This window comes from Poecile atricapillus, chromosome 6 (assembly GCF_030490865.1).
Source record: "Poecile atricapillus isolate bPoeAtr1 chromosome 6, bPoeAtr1.hap1, whole genome shotgun sequence".
NCBI classification, from domain to species: domain Eukaryota; kingdom Metazoa; phylum Chordata; class Aves; order Passeriformes; family Paridae; genus Poecile; species Poecile atricapillus.
This window is the reverse complement of record NC_081254.1, coordinates 17,904,564-17,918,496: the sequence shown is the minus strand read 5'-3', so window position 1 is coordinate 17,918,496 and position 13,933 is coordinate 17,904,564. Positions and strand designations below refer to the sequence as shown.

At 45.6% G+C, this 13,933-nt stretch overlaps 1 protein-coding gene across 4 annotated transcripts in view; it reads left to right on the top strand.

Moving 5' to 3' along the window:
* Window positions 1–12,447, top strand: part of ZSWIM8 (zinc finger SWIM-type containing 8) — a 56,635-nt gene extending 44,188 nt beyond the window's left edge. The window contains exons 17-26 of one of the 4 annotated variants that reach the window (XM_058842066.1): window positions 231–383; window positions 1,352–1,574; window positions 1,761–2,050; window positions 2,779–3,002; window positions 3,303–3,785; window positions 4,373–4,541; window positions 6,877–6,960; window positions 8,359–8,478; window positions 9,427–9,605; window positions 10,780–12,447. In XM_058842066.1, coding sequence (XP_058698049.1) covers window positions 231–383; window positions 1,352–1,574; window positions 1,761–2,050; window positions 2,779–3,002; window positions 3,303–3,785; window positions 4,373–4,541; window positions 6,877–6,960; window positions 8,359–8,478; window positions 9,427–9,605; window positions 10,780–10,983 — 2,129 coding nt within the window. In that variant the 3' untranslated portion in view covers window positions 10,984–12,447. Of the gene's footprint in view, window positions 1–230; window positions 384–1,351; window positions 1,575–1,760; window positions 2,051–2,778; window positions 3,003–3,302; window positions 3,786–4,372; window positions 4,542–6,786; window positions 6,961–8,358; window positions 8,479–9,426; window positions 9,606–10,779 lie in introns of all 4 variants that reach the window. The other 3 variants (XM_058842065.1, XM_058842067.1, XM_058842068.1) reach the window with 3 other exon arrangements.
* The last annotated feature ends 1,486 nt before the right edge of the window (window positions 12,448–13,933 follow it).

Here is a 13,933-nt window from a genome sequence, read left to right as displayed (position 1 = left end):
TTTTCCATAGTTACAGCCTATTTTCCAAATCTTGCATTAAATCATCTTGGTCTAGTGTCAGATAATCTTTATAACTGAAAGAAAACCAAGACAATCCTGCTCATATAAATACCATTTATTTTATAAAAATCCTTTATCTTTTAATATTTGTATATTTTAAATGGCCATGTCTGGTTTTAGAGATACAGAAACAAGATGATGTTTACCTTGTCACTGTTCTGTTTGTGCAGAGAGCTCTCAGAGGTCCCCCTGTGAGCCAGCTGCAGAGGCCACTGTTTTGAAACAAGAGGGAAAGGTCCCCAGTCGGCTGGCCCTTGGAAACCGAGGTGGATACAATGGGAGATGCTGGGGTTCACCTGTCAGGCAGAAGAAGAAGCACACAGGTGGGAATGGACTAGCTCATACAGCATCTAGTGCTCTGTCAGTCAGTCTGCTGGGGTGTACCCAAGAAAGCCAGACAAGAACTTTTTTATGAGGACATGTAGTGATATGAAAAAGGATAACTGCTTTAAACTGAAAGAGGAGAGATTTAGATTGGACATTAGGATAAAGTTCTTTATTGTTACACTCTGAACAGGTTGCACAGAAAGAGAGGTGGTGGATGCCCCATCCCTGGGAGTGTTCAAGACCAGGTTGGATGGGGCTTTGAGCAACCTGTTCTATGACTCTGGGATTTTACTTGTCAGCCTTTCCTGTACAGCAGAAGCATGTCTCTGAGTGTCTCTGAGGTGTTTGACATGGACAGATAAGATTTGCTCCATAAATTTCCTGCCCCTTTCTATATGCAAGTTACCATGCCTGTCTTGCACCAGTTATGTTCTGTGTGATGGATTAAATACCTGGAGGTGAATGACTGCTGATTCTGGGAGTGCAGCACTGTGCCCCTGGATCTAGAAACAAATTCGGAGAAGCTGCTGCCTCTCTACACTTCTCTTGAGAAGGGTATAAGTTAGAAGCAGAGGATGTGAAGGTTGTACAGCATATATCTGAAGTGTTTTCTTCCTATTCATATAATCTGTGGAACTTGACTTTGTATGTATATTTGCTTCTTGTTGTTATATTTTGCTACAAAGCTCGGCAGGTGGAGTGAGGGGCTGTGATGGTGTGAAGGGGGAAATAAAGATACCTTCTTCTTGGACTCTTCTGCATTTTAATCCAAGAACTACAAAATGACACTAATGTCTATGACCAAACTGATTTGATTTAATTTAATATCTCTTAATTTACAGTGAATTCCTGTCAGCCCTAAGGCAGTCACCGACATAACTGATCTTATATGGTTCGTAGTTTATCTGTCTGCATTGCATTCACCAGACCTGGTGACATTTCTGTGTTGGTTCTGGTGTTTTAGGCATGGCTAGTATTGACAGCAGTGCTCCTGAAACCACCTCTGACAGTTCTCCAACGCTCAGTCGGCGTCCCCTACGTGGGGGCTGGGCAACAACATCCTGGGGCAGAGGACAGGACAGTGACAGCATCAGCAGTTCTTCAAGTGATTCACTAGGATCTTCCTCTTCCAGTGGCAGTAGGAGAGCCAGTGGGGGAGCCCGTGCAAAGACTGTGGAAGTTGGCAGGTAATGAATAATACTAATGCACAGAGGCAACCTCTAGGCCTGATGTCGGAGACCTGGCACGTATGCATTGGGAAATACTTTATGGGGAAAATTTGCTTTGTTTCTTCTGGACCCTAAAGACAGGAGTTCCAGCTGCCAAACTTGGGGTACTTGTCTGTGAAAGATCCCTCTGTCTGTCTTCTCTAGGTATAAAGGGAGGCGGCTGGAGAGCCATGCTCCTCATGTCCCAAACCAGCCCTCAGAGGCAGCTGCGCACTTCTACTTTGAATTGGCCAAGACAGTCCTTATCAAAGCAGGTGGAAACAGCAGTACCTCGATCTTCACCCACCCTTCCTCCAGTGGTGGGCACCAGGGACCACACCGCAACCTTCACCTCTGCGCCTTTGAGATTGGGCTGTATGCACTAGGGCTGCACAACTTCGTGTCTCCCAACTGGCTCTCTCGAACTTACTCCTCCCATGTCTCTTGGATCACAGGTTACAGCAAAGCTTTATTGGGAGGCTTACTTTTTGGGCAGGAAGTGGGGTAGGGAGGCAAGCTTGCTCTTGAAAACAGTGATGCTGATGTGCTGTAGGAGCCATCTAAGCATCTCACACAGCTGCAGTAGTTGCTCATCAGCAGTGGTGCTTACTTTGGCCTGGAAAATTCTTGTGACCTCTTTCTTGTTTGTACTGCAACATGCTTCAGTCTAAAAAGTCCAGTTCTCATAGAGACTGGTCTTTACCTCTACTTCAGAGGTATGCTGAAGAGACAGACATTTGTCAAGTCTGAATATGCTCTTTGGATGCATTCAGTTTTCACTTTCCTTGTCCTGATTGCACCCATACCTACTGCTTATCCATATGGCTTCTAGAGGCCTAAAAACCACACCTTTGAAAATTCATGTTTTCCTGACATGATGAAATAGACTGACAGTCCAGACTGGTTTGTGGGTACTCCAGTCAGCTATAGTGTGAGTACTTTTTGCAATTTCCAATGCATTTTAGCTTAGCTTAGGTAATGGTGTCCTCACCGTTTGTTCATTGAGGGCTCTTGTTTGTTCTGTGTTTTGGGAGGAAGAACCTAAATTGGTGTGAACCTTAAGGAAAGCAACTGGCTTGTGTCACTTCTCCTGAGGGAGGTGAAGAGTGCTGTTGAGAGAAAGCTGTCTGTAACTGTGCTGGGCATACAGTGGTGTGAGAGTCTCTCTCACTCTTCCTCTTAGGGCAGGCCATGGAGATTGGTAGCGCAGCCTTGAACATCTTGGTGGAGTGTTGGGATGGACATCTAACTCCCCCAGAGGTGGCATCATTGGCAGACAGAGCTTCACGGGCCAGAGACTCCAACATGGTGCGGGCAGCTGCTGAACTGGCACTCAGCTGCCTGCCTCATGCCCATGCCCTGAACCCAAATGAGATCCAGAGGGCTCTGGTGCAGTGTAAGGAACAGGTGAGCATCATATGGAAGCTGCTAGTGGAGGCTGATTTCTGGCATCAAGGATGTGTTGCTGTTACCTGTGGGGTTGGCTCCTTTGCTACTGCCCAGCCTTAATCCCAGTTTTCTGGATTTCTTATGTTTCATGAATAACACTGGTTGTTCTGCTGCAACAGACATCTGGCTGTGTTAGTGTTAGTCATTTTAGAGTGCTTCATACTTCTCCCCTCTTGTAGTTTTTCCTTCTTGTGTTTCTCATTTTACATTCTTGTAAAAGTAAAAAAAAGTAAAACTTTTTTGTTTTACTGCTCCCAGGACAACCTGATGCTGGAAAAGGCCTGCATGGCAGTAGAAGAGGCAGCCAAAGGAGGTGGTGTGTACCCAGAAGTCCTCTTTGAAGTAGCTCATCAGTGGTACTGGCTTTACGAACAGACTGTTGGTGGCACGCCAGCCCAGAGAGAAGGTGCCACCGGCTGCAGTGCCGGTGGTGCGCGGGCCGCGTCTGAAGCAGCACGTGGCTTGGCAGACAGCCGGGTGACCTCAGAGCCGACCACGGTGACAGTGGCAGCTGCAGTAACTGCGGCAGCAACCGTCATGCCAGTGATCTCTGTGGGGTCAACCATGTACCAGCAGCACACGGTGGCAGGGCCAGCAATGGCACACACACACACGCAGGGTCTTCACCCTTACACCACCCTTCAGACTCACATCCCCTGTAATCCCCAGTATATTGGACACACTATCCAGCACATGCCGCGCCCAGCTGTCTTCCCGGTCCCTGGTTCGGCGTATCCACAGGTGAGTTTTGGCTGTTCCTTGTTCATTCACTGTGACCTTGCGTGGCTGCTTCCAGGAGGAGTATGTTGGAGTGGGGAGGGAGAGCATGGGATTCAGATGTGTCATGACTTGAGATCAAGCTTCTGCTCCCACTTGCCTGTTTGGTGACACTTACTTTGGCCCTACAGCTCAGCATCTACACAATAAGGAGCCTTCTGTGGCTGCATTTAAAATCTCAAGGGAATATAAAATATAATACATCAGAGTTTTTAATTTCTGTTGCTCTCTAGGTTCTTAGAAGGCACTGGACAGAAAGCTTGTCTTCTTGAGAGCTTGCAGGCTAAATAGAGACTACACTGGGAAAACAAAGGTTATTTCAACCTTTGCCTATTTTTGAAGGTCTCAAGGGTGTTTTTCTGCAAACTGATTAAGTTTTTTAAAGGAAGAGGAGCAAGCAGATGTAGTGCTCATATGGTGCAAGGTTCTTCCTTTGCTTCCTTCAGACTGGACTTTTCAAGCTCTGGGGCTTTTGTGGGGATGTGATGTTTTGAATTACTTCTAAGTGGTCAGGCGAAGTAGACATGACTCTTCCATACCTTCTGTTGTAGGGTGTCCATCCAGCATTCATAGGGGCGCAATACCCTTACTCAGTAACGGCACCGTCACTGGCAGCTACAGCAGTGTCCTTCCCTGGCGTGCCCGTCCCCTCCATGACACAGATCGCGGTGCATCCCTATCACAGTGAGACGGGACTGTCGCTGTCTTCCAATGTAGCGCGTAAGTCACAGCTCTGGGCTGGGTAGCAGAGGTTTCTTTACTGTCTCTTAGCTGTTCCCCAGTGAGGTCCTGTTCCTCATTCCTTACAGGTGGAATGAGGGTTCTTGCACTGAAAAATTCTGGCCAAATGCACGCCATTTTAAAGGGGTACTGTGATTCCCAAGAGGGCCTGATACAGCTAGCAGAGAGAAACTTCTGTTCAGCTGAATTTCCAATATGAGATTATTTTGGCCTCAAAACTTAATCATGTTTGGAGCCCCTGTGGCCTTTCTGACTTTTAACCTATAAAAGCTTTATTCCTGCTCTCCTTTGGGCAAGGTGAGCATACATGATCTTGAGCAGACTGATGCAATTCTGTTGGGTCAGATGAACAGAGTGCAGGAAGCAGGCAGACTCCTGCTGCAGAAGCACTACTAACTGTCCTTTCCTGCCTGAAAGGATTGGAGTCAGCCAGTGTCCAAACATGGAACTATCAGAGATGACAGATGTTTTGTCAGTCATGTCAATAGCATTTGGAATGGTTGCTCATGTGTTATGCTAGGGCTCAAGTGATGGTGAAAACCCATCAAGTAGTGTGTAGCACTGGGATGACAGATGTTAACTGGATTGTGGATATGCTGTTATTGCCATGGAGTTTTGCACCAGTGGATCATGCTTGACCCCAATCCCTGCTAACCCCTCATTGGAGAGGCTGTAATATTTCCCTGTTTCTACGGTGTGTTGCAACTCACCAGGTGCTGGAAGACTGGTATGTGGAAAAATACTTAAGAGTTGTGTTGGCCTCCTTCATATTCAGAGTATCAGGAGAATCATTTCAGTTATATTTTATCCTGTATTTTGATCCTAAAAAGCCACCACAAAAGCAAATAAAACAGTCTTGAAGGCCTTAGGATCTGATAGTTGCCAGCCTTAGTCACAGTCTGATGCTGTGACTTTTCTTTGGGAGAAACCATTTCTGTACTCCTCCAAAGAGTTATGAATCTTCCAGAAGTGCTAATTCATCCTAGAACACTTAAAATACTGAAAGGAGAAAACAACCCCACCCCTTCCAGTTGCCATTGTTTACAGCTTCTATAAACTTATTTTCATTTCTTACAATATTTTCTCACTGTTCCTGAAGTACAGAATCATGTGGTGATGCTTGGGCTCTGGCAATAATTTAGCTCATTCTTACGGGTTATTCTCCTTGGCCAGACTTCAAATGCTGTATGAATTTTGACCCACTTCGTGCATTGTTTGGCGCCCTATGTCTCCTTGGTTGAGGAGGTCAGACAGATCTTTCCTTGGAGACATTGTTCTCAAGTATTCAACTATTCAGCAGCAAACATGGAGGGGGGAAAAAGGGAACTTAGAGCATTGCTCAAGCTGATGTAGTAGCATCACAGAGAAGCCGTGAAATAAGGGCAACAGTTTGCACACAGCTGATGGCATCTGTGCTCTGGAGTTCTCAAGCAAACCTTGCTTTTTACTCTTTGTACCTTTCTTGAGAGAGACAGATAAATTTGAGTCTTGTCAGAGTGCAGCTTAGTGACTCATTGTGAAGTGCTGTGGTACAAGTTTAGGTAGTACAATGCAATGGATTTGCATTTGAAACCTGTCATTTCCTTTGAGTTTGCTCATACTACTTAAGTGTCTGAAGGTGACAACTTCTCAAGTCTCCTTGCTGTTTTTACTGTTGATACATGCTGCCAGTGTCTGCAGTGACTGTTCTTTCCAAGGAGGGATTGGAGACCAGCCTCCAGTAACAGCCTTCCTGAATGGAGTGACAGCTGTTGTACAGCTGAAATAGAAGAACCTCATATTGTTGGACTTGATCTTTGAGTAACTTAATTCTGTTCCTGCTCAGTAGTTTTCTTAGCAGTTTCTCATCAGGTGTAGACATACAGATGATTGTTTCCTTGGACAAGAAATCAGAATCAAATGTCTTATTTAATAATAGCAAAGGCCTTTGAATCAGCACACACATTTACAAGTAAAACATGGCTTTTGTGCATGTTCACGAGATACTGCAGAAGAAATGGACACATGTAACTGACCCTGTCAGGCCCACCTTGCAAACAGAATAGAGCTATTCCTGGCCCATTGCATTTCAGTTGTAAGCCTGTGGGTTTTGGTTGCTGTGTTGTTCTGTTTAGGGGACCACAACCCTACACTGGCAAGGTGCAGTCAGGTGAAGATGATGTCCCAAGTAAACCTTCTTTTAGGCTGCTGCTGGGTCCTAATGCTGCTGTTTTGCTCTCTTCAGTAGGCAGTGTCCATGCAGGATCAACGTTCCCAGCGATTCAGGGTGCTTCCTTGACAACTCTGTCCTCACAGCCCAACTCCCTTGTTACAGGGGGCTTTCCTGCCGAGGATGAGCAGCACAGTCAGCCTGTGAGCCCCCAGGGTCTGCACTACCTCCACTCTGCATACCGAGTTGGTAAGGACGGCCAAGTGGGTTTCTGTAGCCCCCTTGAGAGGGATTCAGGGAAAGGCTGCAGGTTTTCACTTTCAATTTGGCAATTTGCTACTGCACCTGTTGGGGGTGAATGCACCTGAGGGACATGGGAAAAGCAAGTTGATGATCAGATATGGAGTCTAAAAATGAAGGCCAAGCATTGTAAGATTGAACAATTGCTTTTCAGGACCATCAGAGCAGAAAGGAGAGCTAAATGGGTTAGAAATGGGAAGAATCTTGCCTTTCAGCAAATGTATATAAAGGAGCCTGAACAGGGCTCCAATGATGTGACTGTGCAAGTTGTGACTATACGATAAAATGGTATTTGGCTCCTGCTGCTCATGGATAGTGAGGGCACGCCTCTAGTTTAATACTATCCGAGTCTTCAGATGCACAAAGGGAAGTGCCCTGTGCCTCTCCAATTAATTTGTTGAAGATGGATGCAGAGGGAACTTATATTTAGTGAAGAGCAGGTATGTAATTAGCATTCCTTTCCCAGTCACGTTGGTTATGAGAAAATAAAAGTCTCTGCCTGAATTGCCAAAGATACCAATTGATACAAGGATATCAGTCTTAGGGTTTGGGACTAAGCTTAGATAGCAGTAAGCTACTTGTATGTACTCATGGTCCGGCACAGTGGATACTTGGTGTAGGAGAAGGAAGCCTCTAAAATGAGCAAAGGAAGAGAAACAGCAACAAAATGGAAGGAAAGCTTGACTTTTTTTCTGAAAGCTAGAATAGAGTACTTGTTAGCTACAAGGGGTTGCAGATATCATTTAAAATACCACAGTAGTACATGGCAAGCCATGTATGATGTTTAATAGCCTGAATAAGAGAGAGGCACAGGCAGGGAAGATGGTCTGGAAGATCAAGACATGGCACATATTGGTATTTGAATATTGTTTAAATGGGTGGATTTGTCTGAAGAACTGTAATGGCATAAGTGAAATATTTGCAGATTGGCAATATGGCAGTTCAGTGATGGCCTGTTGTCTTTGCAGCAGAGCAGGTTGGTTTGGGTTGCTTCTCTGTTGCAAAATTTAGATCAAAAGCTTTGCTTTCAGGACACCTCTTGTAGTGCAGCCTTTGGGGCTCTCTGCTTGACGCTGCTGTGGGTGCTTGAATGTCTCTTTGCAGCTCTAGTAAGTGATGGCTGTGCAGGTTTCCCAGCCTGGAGCAGCAGATCCAGATGTTCTTGCAGATAGTTCCTGTGCTGGCAGGCTCCAAGATTGCCCTTCAGTTTCTGTCTGGACTCTTTGCAGCTGTGGAATTTTCTGTTGAAGGGCAGGCCAGTCAGGTTTTGTTGCAGTGAATAAAATGCTAGACTAAGCCTTACTGGGCAAGAAGTGCTGCTTGACTGTGGCTGCCCCTTTCTCACAGGGATGCTGGCTCTGGAGATGCTTGGCCGAAGAGCTCACAACGACCATCCCAACAACTTCTCCCGCAGCCCACCCTACACTGAGGATGTAAAATGGCTCCTTGGGTTAGCTGCAAAGTTAGGTAAGGCTCAGAGCAGTACTTAAGAGAAATCCACTTGCTGGGATTTGGGCTGTGGTGGGAAAAAGCTCTTGAAGGAGTGAAACTTCAAAGACTGGGCAAGCCTGATACTGATTCCATTCCTGAGAGCATTTCAGAAGATTCCTGCTGCTCTTTCATCCACTTATTTGTCCCATTTTTGGGTTCTATAGGCATGCTGTTGAATTTTGAGGCACTGGATGAAGTACATGAGATTGGACAGGGTTCAGAGCTTGTATCTCTTCCATTCTATAATATCTATACTTTCTTTTCCATTTCCACTATGTTGTAGGTATTCCTCTTTCTTATGTATATTTATACCTTCAGTGAAGACTGTTTATAGCAATAGGTGCTCAAGCCACCTATTTGTGGGGGAGTTGTTTGTTTTTATCTCCATTTTGCTCTTGGATCTTTTTTGTCAGCTTTTTAAATCCTTTCATAGGCAGTAAGAAATTAAAAAAAACCTTTTAAAACAGCCTGTTTAGTGGCACAGCTTCTGCTGCTCCTGCTGGCAGACCTCCACTGTAGGAAGTGGTGGGGAGCTTGACTTATGTCTACAGCCTCCTTAAAGCCTGAGTGCTGAGTATCTAGGTGCTTACTTGATGGGAAGTCAGGGAACAATGAAGAAGGTACAGTGTTATCCTTGCCTTTCTAGTTACCTTGCCACATTAGTTTTCTTTCACATCTCCTTTAAAGAAAGATGAATTTGGGAACACCAGTAGCTGAGGTGTGTGGTACCTGGTCTCTCCTCAGACCTGATGGATATAGCAGAATCTTCTCTGTCCCCATGAGTTTGCTAGACTGTCTCCCCCAAGCCTGCTTGGATGATGCATTACACAGAAAAGGTGCTCCAGATCCAGGTTCTTGCTGTGGAATGTGGTTTCTTGTGGGTCTGTTATCTTAACACTGTTGTTCTGACTTCCTCCTGTGCAGGTGTAAACTATGTGCATCAGTTTTGCGTTGGTGCAGCCAAGGGGGTGCTGAGCCCTTTTGTGCTCCAGGAGATCATCATGGAAGCTCTACAGAGGCTCAACCCCGCGCATGTGCACAACCACCTGCGCACCCCAGCCTTCCACCAGCTGGTGCAGAGATGCCAGCAAGCTTATATGCAGGTAAAGTGTGGGTGATCTTCCTGCCTGTCAGAGCTGCCAGGCCATTGCCTGCCTTGCAGGTGCTGCCTGTGTGTACATGTGCAGAGGGGAAGGAGCTGAAGCGGTCCATTTCCTGATGCGTCCTTCTCCCTCAGCAGGGACTGGAACAGGCAGCACTTGCCTGTATGGGGGCTGCATGCAAAGGAACTCACTGTACTGCTTCTGCCAAGGCCTTCTGCCCCCTGTGCTCTTCCACAAAGGCTGGGGCGGTTGTGTCTTCCTCACTCCAAATGCTACATGTACCTTTTAACTTTTGAACTTTCTTTGCTGTGTTTTCAAGCCCCCTGTCCCTAGCCCATTCTTTTTACTTTCCTTGTTGGGAGTAGTGTGTTTTCCCCTCCTCACGAAGGCCTGGCATGACTGTCTGGTGTGCCAGTGCTGACACCAACAGTGGAAATGGCTTGTTCAGCTACCAGTACAGATATTCCAGGCTTTGTTGAAAGCAGTGTTTCAGTAAGCCAGCTGGAATACCAAAGCTGCCTGTTCTTTTAAGCAGTGCACTCAGGACACCTCGCATATACCTGCTTCTCTTGAATAAATGACCAAAGGGCAATTCTGTAGCCATATTGTCCAGCTTGGCTTAGCTGTTCTGTCACCCTAGATGCTATTTTTGAGAATTGACACCTTCTTCATTTGACCTCCAAAGCTGCTGGTTTGGGGCCTTCTTTGAGAGGCTGATAGAAGTGACAGTGTTAGCCTAGAGATATTTTGTAGCAATTTAGTGTAAACTTTACTCAGTCCATGTCCCTTAGCAAAGGAGGTGTACAGGGACGAGGCTGGGTGTAGCCTGCAGAAAGGAAGGTTGTGAGGGTTGGGTGCTGGTGGGGTAGAATGTTACCGGGCCCTTGAGTGCTGTATTACAGCCCAGTTTGGTGCTCATGACATAGAGGGCATTTGCTGATGCTGTGTGCTGCATTTTGGTGCTCTGAGGGAGCACTGCCCTTGGGTGTGCTGGGGTGTAGGATACAGCACTGCTGCTTTTGAGATACTCTTCTCTGTCAGAGCTGTGAGTCTTGGGGCCACCGGTGGGTAACTGGACTATGTGACCTGCTGCCCTGGGAGCTCAATCTTCTGAGTTTTACCAGCAGGAGGGTGGTGAGCAAATGCCTTAAGGCTCTTTCCTGTTCCCATCCAGTACATCCATCATCGGCTGATCCATCTCACCCCAGCTGACTACGATGACTTTGTGAATGCCATCCGCAGCGCCAGAAGCGCCTTCTGCCTGACTCCCATGGGCATGATGCAGTTCAATGATATTCTCCAGAACCTAAAGCGCAGCAAGCAGACGAAGGAGCTGTGGCAAAGGGTCTCCCTGGAAATGACCACCTTCTCACCATGACATCGGGTGCAGCTGCACGGACACACAACCCTTTGCCCAACATAGTTGTAGTTCCATTTACACCATCCTTCCTTCTGGTGTCTTTTTTATTTTAGTTTTAACTTGTTGGAAACCACTGATCTGATGTATTTATACCATGACATTCCTCTCCAGCACTGTTGTGTGTTGGCGCTCTGCTTTGCTCGCTCTTCCTCCTCCTTCTCAGTGGGCTGCAGGCTTTAGAAGCATCAGGAAATGAGAAGGAAGTTGAGCTGGCTGCCCTGTGGTGTAGTCACCGCTTTTTTCCCTGAGCCCCGGGAGGCTGTCCTGCGAGCAGTTTGCAGGGTGATTACGCACGTGTTAGAGGGGGTTGGGGATTCTGTCTTAAATATTTATTTTGGCATTTATAAATATGTAAACTTTTTTTTTTTTTTTTAATGGGCTTCTCATACTCCACACACACCATGTTGGGGAGTGGCTGGAACTGCTGTGCACAGTGAGTGCTCCCTTCCATCCCTTTCAGCAACTCCTGGTTGAGAGAAGCTGAGACTGGAGTAGCAGGGCCAGGGCCACCTCTGCAGCTTTCTGCAGCAGCTGAGGACAGAGGCTGGAGCTTGAGCTGCCTGGAGACTGCCAGAAGTGCTTGGGCTCTTTCTCAGGAGTGTCCCTCACTGGGCACTGCTAGCTCATAGAATGTTTTGATCTTGGTTGTTACAAGTTGTACAATCCTGTTTCTTTTGGCCTGGGGTATTACTCTCCTGTAATCAGTTTCTTATCCCTGGTCTCTTCTTGTTTCCTGATTAAACACTTGTTTTCTTAGACTGACTCTCTCTTCTCTCTGCTATGATGTTGGCAGTCCGAAGGAGCTGGCCAGCTGTGTGTCAGTGGGAGCTCCTGTGAGCCCTGGCTGCTGTGCTCTGGGGAGCAGCAATCCAGCACAAGCTGGATTTTTTTTTTTTTGCTCTGGGGCCCAAAGGTTTCTTGCCTGGTACTGCTCTGAGAATGACGTGCCTCTGCAGAGGCTGAGGTACGTGTCTGATGGGTGTTGGGAGAGTTGCTGGTAAACCTGGGATGTTCTGCCTACAGTTCTGTCAGTCACTGGGTTTCTTTCCTAGCCTTGATACTGTGTGGTAATGCAGAGCCTTGTATTTCCCAAGTATTGTGCAGAACAGCAGGTGCTCCCACATATTTAGACAGGTATTTGGTGGACTGTGAAAGATACCTAGTAGGGACAGAATTGCAGAAAATGCATTATAGATAGCTTAAGTGTATAAGCACGTAAATGTCAGGGCTTTTAAAAGTGGAAGTTAGATGACTCATGGATGTTAAGAATCCAATTTCTCAGTAATAATGTATTTTGCTTCTTACTGGGGTTTAGCCAATGAGCTTTAGTTTCTTCAAGTTAGAAATATGTGCCTGATTGCTATTTTCAATGGTAGTCTTAAAGAATAAAGTAACTCATAGGCATAGGGCAAAAGAGATGAACAGGCTTTTTTGGTTTGGCTTTGTGTTTTGCATGGGCCACAGAGTATGACTGAGGTTCCTCTAGTTCTGATTGTGCAACAGTAATTATTTAAAGATCTCTTATAGCTCCTTGTATTCCTCTGTAAGGTGTTTAGTTACCTGCTAACTAGAAATGCAGATGATCATGATAATGGGTCAAGTTTTGTGGTTTTTAAAATTAAGTCTGTGTTGATTATGAGCTGCCTGTTATTGGGCAAACCTTGCTCAATAACATTTGGATTTGACTGGAGAGCACAGTCTGATGTGTGAAGGTTTGGGTTCCTAGAATACTTTCTGGTGTTCTGGTTTTTGCATGTTCAGAACTGTGAAAGGAGCTTAGAGAAAAATGAGTTGTCTAATAAAGTCTAATCTTTTCCTTTCTAATGCTATAGGAGAAAATCTGTGGAAGAGCAAGGAGCATATTTTAGGAGAAAAGAAGCAGGAGGGAAATGGGTAAAGACCCAAATGTTAAGTACCAGGAGCAGAAGTGACATATAGCATTAAGGATTTGGATTGAATAAGGAAATGAAATGTCAGAGCCTGATCTGTGATACTGATTGGAAAGATACACTTAGACCCTGAGCAAGCAAGCTTTCAGACCACTGTGTCTATTAATATGTTGCTGTTCCTGAGACACATCCCATGAAATATATCTAAGCAAGGACAGAAGAAAGTGAGGAAGGAGATGATTGTTTTTACTTGTCATGTGGCTGTGAGGTTATTGAGGTATTTTTGCTTTATAAGAGATGGCATTGAGCCCTGATGGCCCCAGAGGCATTGATTTCCTGTTAAAACAGACCCGTTATTACCCACTGCAGTCTTGTTAGTTTGGTTGGTATTCCAGGAGTGGGAAAAATACATAGGCTTAGAAATTCTGAAAAGACATTTCAGCAGAAGAGCTGTAAAAGAGTTTGCAGACAACTCGAATTTCCTTTGATTTTCAGTTAACACGTGTTTTTTTCACTTGGAGTAAATGTTCTCCAGGACTTTTCCAGCAACACAGGAAGTGGCTCTGTCTCTGGACATGTTCACCTATTACCATCTTTCTTGCCCATGAAAATTTTCTTTTGAAGGTCCTTTCTGGGACTATGAGTTAGCAGAACAGTATTTGCCTTTGGATTTCCGTGTCTTTACAGCCCATGAACAAGATAAGTTGGAGCTGTAATGTCCTGTAATGAAATGCCATGCCTGGCAACAGGTATGGCTGGAATTAGCTGAAAAGCCCCCCTCTGTCTAGTTTTGTTTACAGTCCTTACTAATTATTTGTGATTTGTATTTTGGTTTTTAGAGAGCCCATTCAGATCTAGCCTTCTGGAGAGTTGTTGAAACTAAAGTTTAACAGTTTTGCTTGGGTTTGGTTTTTATCAAGCCTGGAACTGTGGTATTTTGGAGCAGAATACAGCTTTTACTTTCCCAGCTTATTTAGCACCAGCTTGGCTACTGCTATGCAGTGCTCAATGCTCTGAAC